Source organism: Pseudomassariella vexata, assembly GCF_002105095.1.
Source record: "Pseudomassariella vexata strain CBS 129021 chromosome Unknown BCR38scaffold_13, whole genome shotgun sequence".
Classification (NCBI taxonomy): domain Eukaryota; kingdom Fungi; phylum Ascomycota; class Sordariomycetes; order Amphisphaeriales; family Pseudomassariaceae; genus Pseudomassariella; species Pseudomassariella vexata.
In genome coordinates this window covers 418053-438880 of record NW_024467968.1, presented here as the reverse complement: position 1 = coordinate 438880, position 20828 = coordinate 418053, and the positions used below count along the sequence as shown (strand labels likewise).

At 51.0% G+C, this 20828-nt stretch overlaps 3 protein-coding genes across 3 annotated transcripts; 2 read left to right on the top strand and 1 right to left on the bottom strand.

Moving 5' to 3' along the window:
* Positions 1 to 3057: 3057 nt before the first annotated feature.
* BCR38DRAFT_444914 (cwf18 pre-mRNA splicing factor-domain-containing protein) lies at positions 3058 to 4251 on the bottom strand. The gene is made up of 2 exons (XM_040860968.1): positions 3396 to 4251; positions 3058 to 3345 (listed from the first exon to the last, which is right to left on the bottom strand). The coding sequence occupies exon 1, from the start codon at positions 4120 to 4122 to the stop codon at positions 3508 to 3510; it is 615 nt and encodes a 204-aa protein (XP_040712140.1). The 5' UTR covers positions 4123 to 4251; the 3' UTR covers positions 3058 to 3345; positions 3396 to 3507.
* Positions 4252 to 5129: 878 nt separating this feature from the next.
* BCR38DRAFT_351128 (uncharacterized protein) lies at positions 5130 to 7193 on the top strand (the record flags this gene model as incomplete). The annotated part of the gene is made up of 1 exon (XM_040856622.1): positions 5130 to 7193. The coding sequence occupies one exon, from the start codon at positions 5130 to 5132 to the stop codon at positions 7191 to 7193; it is 2064 nt and encodes a 687-aa protein (XP_040712139.1).
* A 10444-nt stretch (positions 7194 to 17637) lies between these two features.
* BCR38DRAFT_59325 (uncharacterized protein) lies at positions 17638 to 20180 on the top strand. The gene is made up of 2 exons (XM_040865507.1): positions 17638 to 18597; positions 18655 to 20180. The coding sequence occupies exons 1-2, from the start codon at positions 17811 to 17813 to the stop codon at positions 19926 to 19928; spliced, it is 2061 nt and encodes a 686-aa protein (XP_040712138.1). The 5' UTR covers positions 17638 to 17810; the 3' UTR covers positions 19929 to 20180.
* Positions 20181 to 20828: the final 648 nt, after the last annotated feature.

Sequence of the window (20828 nt, the reverse complement as noted above, 5' to 3'; positions counted from 1 at the left end):
CGATGATAGGGAAAATCAAGAGACAAAAGGAAATATGCAGCGCGAAGTTGAAAATGATCCACTCTATCCCACACCTGGGCCTGAGCAGATGGCCAGTCCAGCGCCATTGACTCGAACACGCGAAGAATTAAGCTTCGATTCCGATGATACTGATTTAGATGACATTGATGCCGAACATCCCTTAGGTCCCCAGAGTCCTGAGCCGAATCCTGAGCCGAATCCCGAACCGAATCCTGAATCATCGACAACCTCAAATTCACGCCCTCGTCGTGCTTCGGCCAGATCAGTTGCAGATTATCGACATCTCGCTGGCATACGCACATACAACAAGAGAAAGGCAGACCATTTGTCATTATTTTCGGTCAATTTCTCCAAATCTATCAACAAAACTCGCTATCTTGAGCTCGACGCCAAGATTAGTGATTCCACACATCTATGTCTGTCTGCAATCAAGGTTGAAAAACTCTTGAATCAATCCAAAACCGCATCAGACTTCCCTTCAGCCAAGTCATACAAGGATGCTCGAAAGCAAGAGAAATGGCCGACTTGGAAGTCAGCTTTCGACGATCAGATAAACGAACTAGTATCTCGTAAAGTCTTTGAGCTTTCAGATCTCCCTCCTGGAGCGAAGGCCTTGCCGACGAAGTGGGTAACGGACCAGAAGTTCCATCCAGTTACCAATCAACATTTGAGAAACAGAGCGAGGCTTGTAGCTATGGGGAACTTCGAAGACTCAAGCAGCTTTTCGGTCGAAGAAATGTATGCTGCAGTCGCTAGCCTTACATCTCTCAAAGTGCTTCTCGCTCTTATGGCCACTCTAGGTCTACACGCCGAGCACTGTGATGTAGTAACAGCCTTCTTAAATGCTAAGAAGCCTCAGGACACTCCAGACATCTATGTTCGCCAACCAGAAGGATATGATGACGGCAGTGGACGCGTTTGGCGCCTGAAAGCCGCTCTCTACGGTCTCAAGCGAGCACCAATCTGGTGGTTCAATACCCTCGTTACCGCAATGAAGGAGATTGGATATGAACCTGTTGAAGCCGACCTCTGTCTTTTCAAGAATGATAAGACTGGAGTTATGGTACTTGTCTATGTAGATGATCTTCTGCTTGCGGGTCATCACAAGTCAGACATTACGATCGCTAAGCAGAAACTCGCTGCTTATTTCCGCCTCAAGGAGCTGGGAGATGTGCGAGAGTTTCTCGGCATGCATATTTCAAGAAATCAAGATGAAAACAAGGTTTTTATCTCACAAGAGAAGTATGCGATGAAGATTCTCACCAAATTCGGCAAATTAGACCTCAAACCTTCTGCTGTGCCCTGGCCATCAGATATCAAAATACCAGCTGTATGGCCTAAGATTCAGCTGGATGACCAATCAAACTACCTCAAACAGACGGCCTCGCTCAACTATCTCAGTATTGGCAGCAGACCAGATATGACCAACACCAACAAGGCACTCTCTGAGGCGCAAAGCAAGCCAACCAAGGTTCATATGGACTTGCTTCAACATCTCTGGAGATATCTCAAAGGACAGCCTAATCTCGGTATTGTTCTCGGCGGAAAGTATCCCATTCATGATCTGAAACTCAATGTCTGGGCTGATGCGGCACACGCTGATGACCTGGCTACTCGAGCGTCAACAGGAGCTCATGTTGTATTCCTCTGCGGTGGTCCGATATATTGGAAGTCCAAGAAGCAGACCCTCGTGGTCATTTCAAGCACCGAAGCTGAATTCATCAATCTCACACCAGCTGGTTTATCCGCTGTTTGGATCTTACGCTTACTACAACAACTTGGGTTTCCCCAAGACACTCCAACTCTTCTCATGACTGACAGTCTCAATGCCAAGTCAATCGTACTTAACCCAAACAATGCAGCCAGAACCAGACATATTGACACAAGGTACAAGTGGATCATAGATCGCGTCCAACGAGGAGATTTCGATATTCAATACGCCAGAACAGGAGAGATGATTGCAGACGGTCTCACGAAGCCGTTAACGAAAGAGAATCATCTGAAATTCGTCCGTCAACTCCGTCTGACGCCGTGTCCTTGGTGATTCTGATTGAGGCGGTGTCAGGTGGCAGAAACGCATATAAAATTGGAAGTCAAGTTGATGAAAAACGGATTATTCTGTACGTGTACGTAGCTCTTTTTAGATGACTAGCTCTATTGGCCTGGGGGGGGTGTGTCAGAAGTGGTACCTGCGCAGCGACCACTACTTATTTCCAGACCAACAACACTAGCCTAGCTTTCTTTCCTCACCACAATACATCACTTCTATTGTGTGTCCCTCAACATCTCTTGAAGACTCTGTCTTGCCAATGGTATGAATTGCTGTAGTGTCATACAAGTTTCATTAGTGCTTCCGAGGCATAACTGGGCTAAGATCTATCGTATACGTTCACACTTTCGCAGGCGCGCAGGCATCCATATCTTATCTAGTCCTCCGTATTGTGCCGGGGTATTATCCGACACGTAGCTCGCAGAAGTACAGAATATAGTACTTGGATTCCGACAGAGACCACATTACCCGACCGTATTCGTAACGGCGACTCACACCGTAACGCAGCCACCGGGTTATAAAAGTTAACTCCGGAGTAAGAGGAAGTTATTTTCAACTAGATTATGCACGAAGCACTCTACGGATAGGCTCGTAGTAAGCGTTATATAGCCGACTTTACCGTTGAGATTCTCCTCGCCCAATGGGATATACTCAGCTAAGACTAGGTGGATTCCTTCGTTAGCCGCTATCCGTAGATACGTACTAAAATTAAATACATGGTAGACGCTAGCTAGATTCGAATATGATCCGATACTCATAGCCCCTCCTCGAATGCGTCTAAATACAGTGCCTGTCGGATTTCAGCCACCGCGGGCTGTATTGGTACTACGAAGGTTCGTGAGGCCCCAATCCTAAGTTGGCCCAAGAGGACCCTAAATACTACAATCCGCGCCTGCCTGCCTCGTACACCTCCATACCTGAGGCCACAGCTTCTCACAGCATCGTATTAAACCCTATAACGAGTATAATATAGACGAGATAGGTATCTAGGAGGGGTATTATTATTACCATATCTAATTTATGCTAGGTGCGTATATTAAAGTCGGACGCTTCGTGGTAGTGCTGCTAGTTAGAGTAAACTTTGTAGGGACAATAGTCTGTAGTATTTGGATGCCTCGCGTGTTTTGCCTTTTCATGAGTGTACAGTGGGGATGGAGAACATGCGAATGAGCATCTCCTCAGCAACTATTTGCATCCACCCTGTACTGAGGTACCGTATCATTACGGGGTTTGTCAGGCCGTATTTTCACACGTCACAGAACGATACCGTATGCCTGGAATGTATTAGCATGATAATACGAGTCAATAATAACGGGTATCATGCATTCAACTCAACTCTGACCTCCAGTCTTGACAGCCCTAATGTGACCAACTCCCTACACCGGTATCCAAACACCGTGTAATTTCGATGAGATCCCCTCAACCGTATAAGTCACCTATGGCAGATCTTCATCCTCATGTTCTCTTCTCTCTTCCTCCACCTCTTCCCGTTCCCGTACTCTCAGACCCTCCACCAACGCAATACCATCCATACCCACAGCCTCTGCCTCGCCATCAGCAGTCTCCACAGTCTTATGTTGTGCTGTCTTCGCATTTGCAATCCGTTCCCTGACAAGCCTCGCAATAGCATTATCCGTCCTCACATTCAGCACCTCCAGCTTCTTCTCCAGATCTCGCTTCAAGTCCCAATTTGGCTTCTTTGGCTGCAACTTGAACAGGTCGATGCCGTTGTTCCCCTCAGCCGCCTCCTCTGCTGCCTTCCGCCGCACTTCCGCCTCCACTTCTGCTGCCTGTTCTTCTAGTGTTGGACCCTCCATGTTCAGCGTCGGCGGCGCCTCGAATCCCAGCTTGGGACCCTTGGATTCGACGTCATAGTTGCGGCCTGACAAGTGCAGTTTGGCGACGTCGGGTTCTGTGGGGGGTGATGGTGATCGAGTCGATTCTGGCGCGACCACTTCGTCGTCGGGTTGCTTGCGCTTCAAGTTTTTGAGCTTGGCCAGGCGTGCTTTGCGGTCATCTGCCGCAGCGCTGAGAGATGCCTTCGATGACATCTTACTGTGCGTGTCGGAAATGCGTTTATCGATTTACGAGTAACTAAAGTCTCTTTAGCTGTAGTATTTATCGTCTTTGTAGCTCGATATTACCTCCAAACAGAGTGCTTGAAGTGGAGGATTGGTTTGGTTTGGTTTGGAATTAATTGATCTTCAAGTCGGAGCTTCCCTGCTTATTGTCTCCACCCCTGCAAGACGATAAGCAGATAAGGCACCCCAGCTTCGCGACTTCGTGAAATTTCCAGCCTGCGATGTCGCGATTCGTTGCGTAGGTTCAAGATCCGCTCGACCATGATTTCACCAGCGGCTTTATGCCCGTAATTTAGCCCTCATGTTGCGATGTATTATATAGCTTGGCAGCAGCAGCATCTACAACCTCCCTGAGAATTGGAGTCATGCAAACTCCTTTCATATGCAGACAATGTCTGTCTCGCCTTGCCGGATCGTTGTCACAAACCCCACGAGGCTTCCGCGCCCGAGTTCACACCCAGGCAGTCCAGGAGAATACGCCACTTACGACGGGACGATGGCTAGATTTGTCTAACTCGGGGTCTAACGAGTTCGATTTCTCCACCCACGCCTCTCCCACAACAGAGCTCGATTCCCAAGTCCCGAATGTTGGATCGGCTGTTACTTTTCGCAAGCACTTCGGGGGAAACAGATCTAAGGCAAGACTGCGAGGCAGCGGGCCGTCTGCACAGCTCAGGTCGATGATTCTGAGTATAGATGGAAGTCTTGACTATGTGCAGCCAGCCATTATGGCAGTGTATGGACTTCCGACCCCCGCCGGCCGTCAAGCTGTCAATCAACTTAAGAGATTGTTCTGGCGTCGTTCACGGCAGGAGGCAGGGGAATTACTGGATGAGTTTCACGCTTGGAAAGTGGAATATGCCCTGATAAGACGAGAGATGAGCAAAGATCCAAGCGAAAGGACTATCCCATCAGACCTATTCGAAAACGCTGGCTGGGCAGACTTTGACAGCAGTGAAACTCCATCTGTCGAAATCATGAGAACCGCTTGGCTACAGCTAGACGAGGTACTGCGCCAGAAACTATGGCCGCGGATGATGCTGGCAGCCTTGGATTCCAGCTCAGCCGTCTTCTCGGCCTTTGTGCAAGCCACCTACGATCCTTCATGGTCTCCGATATATGTCGTGGAAGATATTGTGCGCCTGATCATGCTTCGAGTCAGGCTTTTCGGTTCAGCTGAGCAAGCAGCTGAGAAGCAAGAACTGGTGGACACTGCCGTGTTCCTGCTCCAGCTTGTTCCACCCAAAAATTTGGCGCTAGAGCAAGATATCATAGGCAGGATCGTATCCTTATCGACTATTGACAGAGCTACGGATCTGTTCAACTATCTCGAGACGCACGATTACCGCTTTAATTCACAAACACTCCTGCAATTTGCCAGCCGCTTTGCCAAGAGCAATGAACACAAAGTCATCGCTGCGGAGAACTTATGTTATGCGGCGAGACACCGAGATTTCGATATCAATTCTCCTTCTGCTGCGAGCGTCTGTACCTCTTTGCTCACCATAGAGAAGGGACATCCGTTTCCCGATGGTGCGGCTGCACCAGATGAGCTGTTCAAGATTCTCTTAGAGGCTGGCTTCCAACCCAATCTCTTCACTATGACAGCCTTGATGAGGAACTTCTGCGTTCGCGGCCATCTCAAGACAGCGTGGACCATCTTTGACCTTCTACTTGAACGTGGAATCGAGCCAGATGCACATGTCTATTCGATCCTGCTCAAGGCATCCAAAAAGGAACTCGATATTTCATCCATCCGACTGATCATGTCCACAGTTCACTCCAAAAAATTGTGGAGTCCAATCATACTAAACGACTTCCTCGACATTCTCTACATGCACAAGGAACGTATGGCTGAACCCAACAGCGAAGGCATCTTCCCCTTTGGTAGACGGCAACGCAAAACGAATAACGCATTTCGACCAATGTTACAGGTCTATGCCAAGTTTTTCCGACTGGCCCCTTTGCAGAAATTTTGGCCCTTTCCCCTCGAGGACAGACTGAGCTGGATGGGCGCAGAACCTGGCCAGAAGTTTGCGACACCGATTACCGAGTTGGCGGCTGCCTTGATGCCACAACCAGACCATTTGTTGATAGAGCCGGATACTATTACACTGACACTCATGTTGGCAGCCAACATACGATCTTTGGATCAGCCAGACGCAATGCTCCGCACGTATAACCGATTCTTGAATATGCTCGATGCTAGGGACCCGCTTGCCCTGCAACTCATTGAGAGACACGGCACCCTCGTCTACGACATATTTTTAAGAGGCTTGCTTCAGTTTCGAAAATGCCTTGATCCTGCCGTTCGACTTGTCAAACGTATGCTGCAGTTGTCCAAAGATGAACATCTAGAACACGGCAAGATAATTCGACACCCACCCCCGTCAGTTCATACCTGGACTATCATGGTGAATGGCTTCAAAAACCACAAGCTGCCCCATGGTGCAGTGTCCATGATCCGGCTGATGATGACTCACGGCATGCAGCCAAATTTACATACGTGGAATGCACTTATTGCCGCCTTTGCGAGAGCTGGAAATGCCAGAGGCGCCGTCAAGGCCATGCGTTACCTGGAAGCTTCCGGCTTGCAGCCAGATCAACACACTCTTGACGCCTTTGGGCATCTGCGAAGGCGAGCCAGGCAACATGCGGTGGCGCTTTTGGAAGCTTCGAGGAAGGAGCCCGTCGAGCCTGACAAATTGTTGTTGCAGTTGTCTTTGAGCGCCAAACAGGACCCAGAGGAGAAGAAACTAGGCTTTCGCAAGCAGCCTCAATTTGAAACGGATCGACCCATTACAAAGTTGCCTCCGCTAGGCGAAGCACAGCAGCTTGCGGAATGGGACAGAGAAACGACTCAACGAGATTTGTCGAGACGACTCCAGTTTAATCCTAGGATTCGCAAACTGGGGCTTAATGACAACTTACCCCTTGGGGAAGCGGGAGTTTATCCCAAACCACCACCGCGGACTCACGCGGCAAGACATTTAAAACTAGATCGCGAGGCTGCATATAGCGCGGAAGACATAGAATCATGAGATCAAGACGAATATCATTTGTATATACCACCCGACACCTTCTGCTGTGCCAACCTCGGTTGCTCTACTTTTTCCTGTTCGCTTTCTTCCCTATCCTGCATTGTTGCCAAACGGGGCATCCAGCTACAGCTGGTTCCGGTCCTTTATTAGTGCGCAAAATCAGCGGCCCAAGTTCTCCTGAGGTTTGATTCCGGCGCATGACTCTGCGCGGGGCAAACATTAGTCGCATTTTCACCAAAGACGTTGCCCCTCAACTGAGCTTACCGATCGACTTCGGCATCGGGTGCCTCGGGTTCTCACGATGGCTTCGACACTGCCTGACATGTAGCCATGCTGCCATGTGTCAAGGCTCAGATCGTACTACGTACTACCTACTCACATGTTAAAAATCTTCGAAATTCAGTACTCAGCATCAAAATACCAGAAGTAAGTAAATAAGAACGCAGAACTCCGCTGTCACCACTTGATCCCTTTCGAGATGAAGAGCATACATGCTTGGGGGTTAATCTAGCAATTGGCCCAAGCCACTTTTCACGCCAAAGCAAAGAAAGAAACCTGACAGCATTGCGTTTATGTCATCGCAGTTACGTAGATTAATGCCGACCCAACAAAAATGTAGACAGGGTCTTCCCCCATCTGTATGGAACAGCTGCAACACGACTGCTGCACCAACACCTCGACTTCACCACATATCTAGAGTATGGACCTTAAAAGCTGCTCTCGTCCATTTAGTCTGGTTGCAACTAGTGAGTCGACATGTCCGATATGCGGTGTCTTCCTGCCCAATAGAGGAAGATAGCAATGGAGTACCAGTTGTCAGACGCGTTCTTATGTCGAAGACGAAGCGCCAGGAGCGTGCGTGACATCGGGCCGATACCACCAGAACCACTGCGGCTCCGCAGCAAGTGAAACTATATTGTACGGCAAGTCGGGATTAAATGCGTCTGCTTTTGTATGTCAAGGAGTCCAATATCCTGACCACTTTCCCGACCAGCTCCCCGATGAAAATCCATGGCCTCGTGTTCCCCATGGTCCCCACCACCATGAGCTGTTACCTCACCCTCCAGAGGATGGGTGCGTTACCAGACTACCTGTTTTTCGACCTTGGTCCTTCCCACTCGGCACGAGCTCCCTCGTACTCCATCGCCCGTGTTGGGTTTGTGAGGGCTGGAAGATGTGTACTAAGCGAGCTCAGTGTGGCCACATTCTCCTTCCTTTTTCTGAGATTCCGTTGTTATTGGGTGTATCAACCATGAACCTACCAACCGTCTCCCGAGACAAGTTGATTGCTTCTATCCTCGAAGGTTTCCCCGACGAAGAGGAGGGTACTCCATAGGTAGGATAGGGTAAAGGGTAAAATACAAGGGAAAATGACAAGGGGGCCACAAATGAACACTCCAAGTGGAGCATGGGAGTTCAGCACGAAGCAAAGCGACTGGAAAACGTTGAAGGATAATCAGCAGCATGACGGACACTGAACCAGCATCCCACATATCCGAGAAGAACTTAGCCGGTGTCGATCCTCGCATACTCCAGGAAAAAAACGCGATGGCGATAGTAGGCAACGGGCGTGACTCTCATTATGACGAACAAGAATTGGAGATATGGTAAGACCTGATGTTTTGCAACAACAGCGTAGAGCAAGCAAGCTTCTTGTGACAGTGAGCCCAATCTCCTGACAACATCATAGTCTACGTCCCAACCGACAGCCCACCAGCAGTCCTCCCAACGTTGGGTTACCGGAAGGTAATACAGAAGCTCCCTTCTGCCCAAACGTAGATGCTGGGTTTGGCAAGGCAACGACATTGCGGTGCGCTCTGAGTTAATGCACATAGCCACCTTGGCATAATACTCATGTTATGCCGTTCTTCAAAGAGATGTTGTGTCGATCTGGTGTAAAAAGACGGGGGCGGAGCACGAGGCTAGGCCGACAGGGAGCTGAGCTCAATCTGCCGTAGGAGTTGGCCGTTCCAGGATCCAGCACGCCGGCCTATCTGGCGTACATCCATAATATATGCCTTCCCATCTCTGACTGGCATCGTGGTGGTTTGGGAAAGACAGTCGGCAGAGTTTCAGGTCCATCGCGCACGATTGAGCTTTGGCAAACGTCCACCACTGCACCAGCACACTCGCAATGTGTGCAAAACGACCATATTCAACCAAGGAAGTGCAACACTCTTGTGTCTCTCGAATTGGGATAAACTTGAATGCGCCACAAGACTGGGAAGGGCATCGCAATGTAATTCTAACGCGACTAGTCATCCTATCTACGCGACCTCCCCGTTTCATTTGCAGGTCGTGGGAGTCATTTGGTGATTGATGAAAGATAACAGGCCCTCAAATTTGCCCTCAAGCGGCCGACTGTACATCTTCTCGTGGAGCGCGAGTGGTGCAGGTGAGAGAGAGCTCTCACCTGCAGCTGGTGTTGATCTGGAAAACAAAAGCATTTCCAAAAGTTTTCAGAGTCAGGCAAGAACATGTTACATGGACTCGAAGATGTAAAAGGGACCACGGAGCTCAACTGTACCTGAATATGGAACTTATGTTTTGACGCAGTCATTTTCGCTTCTAGATGCCTCATTGATAGGCTTAGTACGGATGGAATTATTGGAGTCACTTCTAGACTTCTGCAGATGTACTTGTATGGTCGTGGTCAAAGTCAAGACTCTATATTTACAGTGGATGCGATTCGATCCTCCATCAGATGCTGTGTTCCTTTCTCGCAGGGCGCTGCTGCTGGGCTGCTGCTGGAGCTGCAAGTAAGGTGTTCCTTGATTCCTCCCCGAGAAATCCTTTACTAGGTGATTTCTAAATAGCAACAACCGTTTCTTCAGGCGGCATCACTGTTTCTTCTACCGTATCCAGAAACAACTCAGTCGTCATTCTAGACAGCTTCTTTGGTATTCTATCATACCCAGAAACAATTGACACCAGGTACGTAATAGGGGTTACAAAGGGAACCCGAGCAGCTGAAGGCAGAGGAACATTGTAGATCAAGGTTGAGCAGTTATTAGTCCTACCGAACCAAATTTCAAGACAAATTTGGGAATAACCTCGCCTTGGCCTGACCTGATCGTCAGGTCCTACGCATACAAGTTCCAGCTTTTTACCCTTCTCATCCCAGTTGACTAAACACATCAGAGAAGTCATGAAGCATTAGCGCCTCCACTAAGGCATAATAAGTCATTCACGAGCTTCAAGACATGACAAAAGCTCTTTTTCCTCGGAGTATCTAGATGATATAGGAGTATGAAGGAGATGAATATAAGTGTACACCGTGGTGATCGGTGTTGCTGGTTATCCTCATCCAAGTACACGAAGCACATGGAGTTGCATAAGCCGTAGGTGGAGCGACTTGGATGTTTGTGTGACTGTCCTTCAGCTCGCGGAATAAGTATACGCATAATATGGTGATGCAGAAATGGCACGACACAAAGTGACCAAGTGCATCAACTATACCTGGCTCACGATGCTTCGCGCTGAGCAGCCCTTTTTTCCTTCTCTGTTTCTTTTCTCGGGACGCCTTCCAATATGTGTTAAGATTATCCTGTTACTCTCTCCAGAAGGACCAGATTTGTAGGATGGGAGGCCCAACGCATTGTACATACGCTGGTTTTACCCTCACTTAACAATGGCAGGTCCGTACGCATAGTGAAGTGTGGAAACTCTCTCCATTTTGTAAAGTTGCCAGGACTGGGATCGATGTGCAGTGCCTTGCACATTCAAATCCGCTCTCTCCAGTTGAGCTCCACGATCGTTCCCTGAAGTTTCTGCAAGTCCATGGGGATCTGGTGGGAATGATAGATCCGGTTTGCAGAAACAGAGACTCCCGATATGGCACTGCAATGTGAATTAGCAAATCCCTAGCCTCGTCTGCTGTCAATCTCAGCGTAAGGCTGTCTTACGCTCGACACTTCCGGAATCTATCAACGCGGAACCACGAGCCTCGCCATATTGAGTTAACAGGGATTCTGTGCGCGCTAGAACACCATCGTGATATCAGCACTCTTGATGGTTGTCAGACCAAGGTTGCCTATATGAGTTGCTTGGCCGATTAGAGTTCTTGTTGGAATACATGGAGACTTGGTCGTAAGCATGATCGTGTTGGCACCCAACCACCCTTACCTGTAACAAGGAGCACCAGATACGAAAGTAACTATCCTCGATGGTACAATGGCCTCGTTTATCTCACTTGAAACGCGGTGAAGTGCGCACACGCCCGGCGGCAGGTACGCATGTGATGGAACCGTGACGAACTCCACGTCAACTAGTCCGCAGCCGCTTGCATGTTCCTGAATCTGTGTCGATTGGAGACAAGTAAAGAAACACGAGCGGCAACAATGCAGCGGACAACGTCACCATGCCGAATAGGATCCCAAAATAGATGGAGAAATGGAGATGATGGTGGAGAATGGGATGATCTCATTGGATCTGGAACTAGCAAGGAATGGAAGTATTTCCAGTTGTCCCAAGAGAAAGAAAAGAATTACACTTCATGAGCGCTTAAAAACAACTTACAGATTCGACAGATGGTGAAAGAGTTTTTTTTTCACAGCAAGAGCAAGTGTTGAAAGAGGGAAACATTATGAGTTATTCGGGACCTGACGTTTCAATAAGCACTCTGCAGGCCCCCCAGGGACTGCAGTTGAGGCTACGTTCTTAATTTAGACTCCTAAAAATAAACAGACCCAGATCCTTCCCCATGGTCGTGGTCCCTGACAGTACGTCATGTACGGCATCGCGGCCTGGGTCCTGGGGTCATAACCGGGAGATCGTCGAGGGGCCCAGAAGCTAGGATACCCTTTTACCCTCGCGGCTCTTCGATCAGGTACACCAATGGGAGAAAAGTGACGACGACAAGGACACGTGCATGGCACACCCGTCCCGCGGAAGACTGGCGCCGGGATACATCACAGGGCGAACACCTGGTGCGAATAATGTACCCTTTCATGATCTCAGCAAGAGGCTATTCGCCAATGACGTTGCCTTTAGGGGCTCACCAGCGCTTCTAGAAGCCAAGGTAGCCGGCGGGCGTAACAGCCATCACACTAACTGCCTGCCCAGGCCTTTCAAGATACCAGATGGGCGCGTGGCACCGTAGCGCTCGATTAATCTCCCTCAGATCTCACCCACCATTCCAGGGTGTTGGTTCCGTGCAGAAGCGCCAGGATGACCTCGAGAGAGCGGGACGCGGACGAAAATACACCTAGACGCCGGCCACGCAGACGTCTTGCTGCTAGCGATGTCGTTCATATTCGGTCGGCTAGCTCAAGAGGGAAATCTTCTGGAAGAAAGACATGGAAATGGTTCTCGGGTGAGCCGTACCTAGCGATGGAGTTGGCGCTTACCGGCGTGGTGGGCGGCTATCCAAGTTGCATCCATTGGCTGGAGGACCTGGGACAAGCTTCCCAAAGCAGTTCCCAAAAGCAGTTCCCAGCGAGTGAAGAGCACAGCCTATTTTTATACCTGACTGATACCTGACCAGCCAAAATCCCGGAAAACAAGACATGGGGGTTCGTTGTTTGGCCTCTTCATGCTCATGCTCAAACGGAGATGAGGTTTGGTCGAGATGAAATGTTCGACAATGTGATCGAGCGCGCGGTCGGGTGCGCTTCGACACAATCGAGCTTAGCGCGTGAGGTTCCCGAGCCGGTAGGCACCGTACTACGTACCCATAGTGCAACTTGAGCGTACTCAGTTTCAGGGAGTACGAAGTACCTTGACGCGATACATCAGCTCAGAACTGCTTCAATCCGCGCAACCAGCACCGGTCGCCGTTCGTCACACTTGTGCTTTTGTGCTTCAATTGCTTCAATGGTGCCTGAATCAGTATCTCCGAAAGCCACAATCCCACGAACACATGACAAAGGAATGAACGAAAGGATCTAGGTCCAGAACCTGGGCTCAGTTCGGTGTAGCCTTGATCAAGCGATCAATGTATCATGACTGTTGGATGTCTTGATCGCAAGTATTGGCTTCCATGGGACCCGGCGTTCTTATTTTGGATTTTGGCTTGATCCGGGAGACTGGTTCGCTTCCCGGGATCCAGCGCCGTGCTGTCGGTGACTGGAGTCTCGCATTATTACTTTTTATTTTTGGTCCAGTTGGTTCGGTTGATGCAGTTGGTGATGTTGGTTCATTAATGTCCACCGTTTCGACCTTTTCGTGCATGCAATTATTTGTGTTCGCAGCTCTTTGCGATGCACTGTCGACTTCAAGATGTGGGTTTTCAAATCTGCTAATTCAGATTCAGTGGTTGACGCCAGCAATTCAGCACACGGAGTCGTCGGGTCTTGGCGCTTGATCCTGAACTAGTCATTCGTACATGCAGGTTTTCGGTGTCTGCCGCAGGGCGATCCTTCGCGTGTGTCGCGCTGCTTCCCCGCAGATCACACTAAGAAGGCCGACCCTGGTCAGGGCAGAGACCTGAGTGCGGTGCCGCTTCTGCACGCACGGTTGCGGTCTGTCAACCCGCCTTTACGGAGTATCTCGTCTGGGCGTGGTCTCCATGGTGAAGGCTTCAATTCGATGATTTCACTCGTCTGGGCGTGGTCTCCACGGCGAAGGCTTCAATTCCATGATTTCACATACGAGCTGTGCAGCTTCTTCCGACGAGAAATACTCGCCACGGATACATTAGGACGGTGGTGTTGACCAGAAACGGTACAGCTGCCTTATGCGGGTGTGTCAGGATTCAGGAGCCAGTGATGCGCTGTCTTGCCGCGGACCAAAAGGCCAATTCCGTACCTAATGCTTTGGAAGCGGCTCCTATTGATTTGGGACCAGAGCGTGCAGGAATCTCGCAAGTTTCGGCCCATTGCCGGCAGCAATGGTGCGCTTGCGACCCTCCCAACTTCTATCAGCCTGACGCAACGTTCTCTTCCATGGTCCTTCTCTCACGAGGGGCAGACAGGGCAGGGCAACCGGAGCCGAGCCATGCCCTCAATGCAGAGAGAGCACACAGGTCGGAAGAGACGTGTGCACAATGAATGACTACAATTCGCCCGCCCGCATGATTTTATCTCTAATGCAACTCCGTCACAGGCAGTCGGTGTGCCGTATCTCGTGATTGATTCTAAATAAAGACCTTCACGCGTAGGCGCATCAAGACGTACCGGCTCGCCCATTTTGGCCATGTCATAGGCCGGCTACATGCGTCGCATGGCCAATGAAGGGCAGCAATCCGCTTATTCGCAAGACGATAGTGTTGTGGCGGTAAGGGGGTGCGAGCCGGGCGACAAAAAGGATTTGTTGACGGCTCGACAACTTGCGACAAGCGCTATGCGTTCGCCCACACAAGCCCAGGTTCAAGGCTCGAAAATAAGTTCAGAAGCACTCGAAGGCGAGCGACGCCAAGGATGATAAAATCTGATGAGCGTGGAGACCCTGACACCACGAGACAGAAAGACTTGGCCCAGGGTTCGATTGCTAAATATATCCTTGCTTGGTGATAATGGCTCCACTATACTGCGAGCTTGACGATTATGTGCAGTCACTACCACCATATGGGCACCAGCCTGGGTCTATGTCGCACATCGCTGACATCGGTTCCAGTGAAGCCAAATCCAACAAGATCAGTTCGTTTCAGTGCAACGGGCTACGCCTTCCGCTAGGTGACCTATCAGCCAGTCGCAGAGGTGTGCGATACCTACTGACCGTCACCAAAATTTCCGAAACCTCCGGACTAGATACGCAAATACGTTAGACAGAAAAACGGTTGCCCAAACGGCACAAGACTTGCAACATGGATCGTCTTCCAAGGCAGGGGCACTCTTCGGAAGGGTGGAGGAACCAACCACCGCAACCACCACCCTCCATCGCGGCAACCGCATTTGCGGATCATGTACGAAGTTTGTTGGCGGCACATCCGGGAAAAAAGCAAGGCTGTTTTTCTACTTCAAGATTGGCATCAAGATGAAGCGTTTATTGTGTGCAGGCTCACTTTGGCGGACGCGTGGATTACTAGTACGACTCCAATTGTGAAAATGTTGTTCAATGCTTCTACCCAATCGCACAGCCGCTCCGCCTCTGAGAGCAGCCGAGCTCAGGAGCGGCTATGTTTTGCCCCGGTTTGGAGGTCGGTGCGTGGGTGCGGGTAATACGAGACAGACAATTTGTGACGACGACGTCGTCGTATACATTACGCTAGCTAGAAAGCGACGACTTGCTCCGTTAGGCGCAGGCGCTCGCCGTGCTTCGAAGTTCTGAAGGGCAGTTAAACATCACACGGTCGCGCCAAATTGCTCTGCATCGTACCCCTGTGGGCAGCTCTCATTGGCCGCGGCGGAAAAGACACCTCGCTCACTTGCTCCGTCACTCGACCCGCCGGCAATGCTCAATCTGCTGGGCTGTCTGGTTGGAGGAAGGGATCGGCTGCAGTACCTTGCGAGAGGGCCTGCCTGGACGATGACAACATATCGAGCGGGCATCATTTCGCAACAGCCGTGCCGCTGAGGCGCTTCACCGCGTTCTCCTAAATACCCTTCGGGCAGCGCTCAGCCGTACCAACCGCAGATGATATTGAATGTATGCTTACGCTGGGCCAGGGCTCAATCGAATTGCTGTTCTAATCTAGGCTGATGATTGTTGGCGGTTGGGCTCTTTATAGTCGACTCCATTCATGGTAGGATAGTCCCCATGGGGTTAGTCTGGCTGGGAAGGAGACGGCAACACCGGTCAACGAACTTCCATCGCGTCTGGGGTGTATAGTCACAGTTGGACGTTAAAACTAAAACTGATGGCCTCGTGCGTGCAGTACCCAGGTACGCATGACGGGCCGAAAGGTTTTGCGCCTATCACAATGCGGGTGCGGAACAAGCGCAAGCAGCAAATGGGCATCGGTCATAATCAAACCACGGCGAGACGTCGCCGGTGCTACGTTATTAGAGGGGCTGGCAAAGGTGGTATTGATGCGCCTGCGGAGGTCGGCCAGCAGATCGACGCTCTCTTGCCCGTCCAAAAGTCCAGACTATTTTGGAGCGATGAGGTTAGACTATCACGGTATTAACGGCCCCCAACATCTAATCATCTAATGCCCTGGTCGGCGTTGCTTTGTTGGTGAGAGATGTGAAGTATAATCCCGGCGGCTGATGTCAAGCAAGCTAAGGTAAGCAAGCAGTTGTCGCATGTTGTTCGCCTTGGCCACAGTGCACTCCACGTAATTCATCGCGGCAACCATATCTAGCAATGCGGTGCAGTGCCGCCCGCCCAGTAGCATCCCGCCGCCACGGCGCGAAAGTTTTGGGCGCGAATGGGAACATGGACAAAAACCTCAAAAAATAAATAAAAATTTGTGTCAACGCAAGCTGCGAAGGGTCAAATATTCCGTCGGCTGTCTGTGGACGACGAGGTACCTTGGCTCTCACTGGGCGGGTCGAAGAGGATGCAGCGACCCCTGCTCCTCGTCGACGTCCTGTGCCTAACCCCGGTCGTGCCCCTCCACCCAGTACAGCGTGTCCGCAATTCTCGAGGTACATCTGCGTTCAGTACTCACTGGGCCTGCGAGGGTCTGCGAAGCGCCATGCCGCCAATATTGGGGCTACATCCAGGGTTTAGCGATCGATCTGGTACAAAACTATCGAGGCACCCGTCGAGGCACACATGCATTAAGTCGTCTTGCAATTTATTGCTTGCCTGACTACCTCGGACGTGCGTTGAGAGTGCGCTTCACTACCTCTGCCAGACAGACAGGACAGGCCCTTACATCGGGGAGGATCACACCCAAACTCACCGACCCCGTCCAAGTCACGATTCTCTCACCACCCAATTCTGACTTCCAGGCGCTGAGGCATGAGGTGAAGAAGAAGAAGCAAAACGACCTTGCGACCTGCTAGAACTTTTGTGTTTTTGTTTGCCCTTCGAGATCGTCATCCCAAGGAGGCAGCCCAAATCGTTCTTTTGAGATTACAACAGCCGCAGCATAATCGCGCGTTAATTCCCCAAGCGCCCGCTTTTCGCACAACTCCCGGGGCGGAGTTGGAACTTTGGAAGCAACAACAACAATAACAACGACGACCACCACCATCAGGTAGCAGAGAGGGTCAATCGCGAGGCGGTGACTCGAGGATTAATAAGTCGTGGGCCGGATCTTACGACCATTGAACAGCATTCGTGTACGGTTTCCTGAACCGCTGGTAACGAAAAAGAGAGAGAGAGAGAGAGAGCGAGCTAGAAATATCGTTATTGGGGCAACGAACGCACTGGAAATCGATCACGGCCGCACAGCCGCTCCAAGTCTCACGTAGACACAAAAGCGGCTCGCTCCCGCACATCCCATCCCCGCTCGTTTCAACAGCACAACCCAGCCCATAAATTTGAAGCTCGCAATCGGTTCGCGCGCATCCTGCTATTCCGCAACGCGCTTCCTGCTCATCCTAGCTACGCCAACCTCCAATTTACTTGGACAGCGAGGCCAGCGGAATTTCGCCAACTTTCGAGTCTCGCGACTCGACCCGGCAGTTGACTGGCCGCATCTGGCTCTGTTTCACACCTAGCCAGCCAGCGGAATTGAGGCCCAAGGCAACAACGCGCAAACGCGCGGCAGGGATGCCATTCGCGAAACCACATCGAGGATTTTCGCTCTAGCCCAATTGTGATTCCGGCGCGCATCACGGCTTTATGAAATCCCAGGCTGACTGGACCGATTCTGCCGGGCAACCTTCGCTCGCAACCCAATACGGTCAACGCGCCATGACGACCTTCACGGCGTTGAATGGAGGAGAGCAGAAGCCATTGGGGAACCCAACTGGCAGCCCCACCAGGCGCTCAGGATCAGAAGAAAGACCTAGTGGTCCAGCGCCCTCAGGCCCAGAACCCAAGATTTCCAACGAGGTCTCTTCCAACCAGCGCGAGCACTGGTCAGTGCCCGCATCTGAGAGACCGCCCTACCAGTCTGCCGGGTATCCCGAGGTCGATGGTACCCACAAGCGCAAACGCTCCGATTCGGCCGAGCCCCGAAGGGAAGCCCCCAACGCGCCGGAAGAACGGGCTGCTGGCCACCAGTCTCAACCGGAATCACGTGATGCGTATGGGACTCCGCAAAGAGACCGCGACTACCGGCCGTATGGTGATGAAATTCGGGAGCAGAGCGAGTCGTGGTACTCGCAGCAGCAGAGAGAGGACCGGAATGCCTACGACCAGCAAAACTCTGCAGGGTCGATGCCATCACAGACCGACGAGCAGATCGGGGATGCTCTGCGGAGAGCCACTGGTGAGGCTTACTCACCAACGAGCCCTGACGGTGATGATTACTACGGAGGCTCATACACTCCCGAGCATCGGAGGGATGGCTCGATAATTCAGTCGGATCCGAAAAAGCGAAAGCGCAACTTCAGCAACAGAACCAAGACCGGTTGTCTGACGTGTCGCAAGAGGAAGAAGAAGTGTGACGAAACCAAGCCCGAATGTGAGTTCTTCCCACCCGCATCTTACTCTGCACGTGAGAATTGACTTAAGCCCACAGGTAACAACTGCTTGCGTGGGGGCTTCATCTGCCAAGGATACCCCAATCAACGGGGTTACCAAAAGATGGAAAACAAGTCGTCCGCGGTGCCTCTGGAGTCGAAGGATCCTAGCTATATTCCTCCCGGTGCTTATGGAATGCCCCAGTCTCAGGCACCGTACCCAAATCAACCGCCAGCGCCTCCATACCGGGGCCAACCTCTGCGTATAGACCCACCACAGGGCCGGCCAGTCCTGACCGACGATGATCGAGCAACGGCGTCGACCATCCCTACGGCCTCGGTGGCAAGTCCAGACAACAAGCTTTCCGCCATGTCCGCCTATGCCAACGCCGCAAACGTGTTTCCGACCCCCATCAGTGCCATCAGCTCCGCAACGACCAACTTTGGAGAGCAGCGGGGACTGCAGAAGGACTACCAAAGAATACCTCCTCTGCACGATGCGGGCCGCAATGAACCAGAAACACCGCATCCCGGGAGCACATTACCACAAATCAACATCCTCCACCCGACTCGGACAAGCAGCCCGGTAACTCAACCTCAGACGACCAGCGCTCAGGTTGCCGCCCAGCTCGCCCTATCTCATAGTCATTTCCCTCCCGCCAGGCAACCAACGCAAAAGGAGTTGATGCTTCAGGGACAGATGTACAGATCTTTTGACAAGGAGCTCGTTCTCGAGCGCGAGCGGTGCAGTGGCGCCTGCTGGAGATTCAACAACTCGACCAATCCGAATACGGGCGTTTCGAGTGCCGAGCGAGGGCGGCTTTTCCGTGAGATCTTGATGCCAAAGGACCCAATCAACCTTTCACCGTCCCAGCAGTCGCCCGTGTCGAACATCGGCCGTATTGGCGGGGAGTGCGTGGTGGAATCCCCTTTCACTTGCGACTATGGCTACAACATCACCATCGGCCAGAACGTCTTCATCGGCCGAAATTGCACCATCGTCGATCCCTGTCCGATCAAGATAGGCAACAATGTCTACATCGGCCCCAATGTCAGCCTCTTTGCTGCCACCCTTCAAACGGATCCGAGCAAGCGTATGGGTAGCAAGAGTCTCCAAATGGGCAGCACCATTTTCATCGATGACGACGCATGGATTGGTGGCGGTGTCATTATTCTCCCGGGCCGCAGAGTGGGCAAGGGTGCTACTGTCGCCGCTGGGTCGATCGTTACTCGCGTAAGTTTTCATGACTTTTCCTTCGGAAACATGCCCGCTAACCAGATTTTTAGGACGTCCCACCCTTTACCATCGTGGGCGGCAACCCTGCTCGCGTGATGCGAGGTGTTGCCACGGGGTAATCGTAAGAGCTTTGAGAAGGACAACATCCCTTCTGTCTCATAGTCGTTTCTCACGTTTGTTTGTGATCAGTTGTGATACCCATGATCGTCGTTGTTGCCTGTATAAATACCGCTTTTTTCCAAGTCGTGTCTTTTCCTCATCATTTTTCGGGCGTTTTACTCATATAAAGCGCGGGGGCCGATCTTTTTTGTCTTTTTTCATCAGCGGTAGCGGGGCTAGATCATGTCATTTCCATTGTTTCTTTTCGCGGAGGAATTAAAATTCGGCAATTGGAAATTATACAGAAGGGACACAATTATACATGGAGGACACACACACACACACACACGTATATATATATATTTTGGAGGGGTCGGCGTGGCCTATATACCCTATGTGCATGAGGGGGGCATGATTATAGGGACAAACAGCTCTGGAAGCTAATTACATATGGGTCTGGATGATGAAGGATCGGATCTGATCACGATTATACGATCACAATGGATCTTGCACCTGCTGCCTTTTCTTTCATACCCCTTTGTGTTTGCCATTTTCATGTTTCTGAAGCCCGCCTGCCTAGTCGCCCGAGATTATTTGGCTCGGGCGTGTGCGACTTGACGAGACCACGGCTTTTTTATTCGCGATTATACGACGGTCAATGCCTCCTAGCATACATATGTAGTGACGATAGCGTACTTCAGTTTGTGAAGAGGGATGCGATAGTAACAAATGGATACGACATATTCTTACAGACGACTTTGGTTTGATTCCTCTTCAGTAATCTTCAAGCCGTGGAATTTGGCGTTAAAACTGCATGAAGCATATAGTACAAGGTAAGGCGAGGAATCCCCGACCGAACTGGTATAGATAGGTATTGACCACGGACGTGGAGTGGCA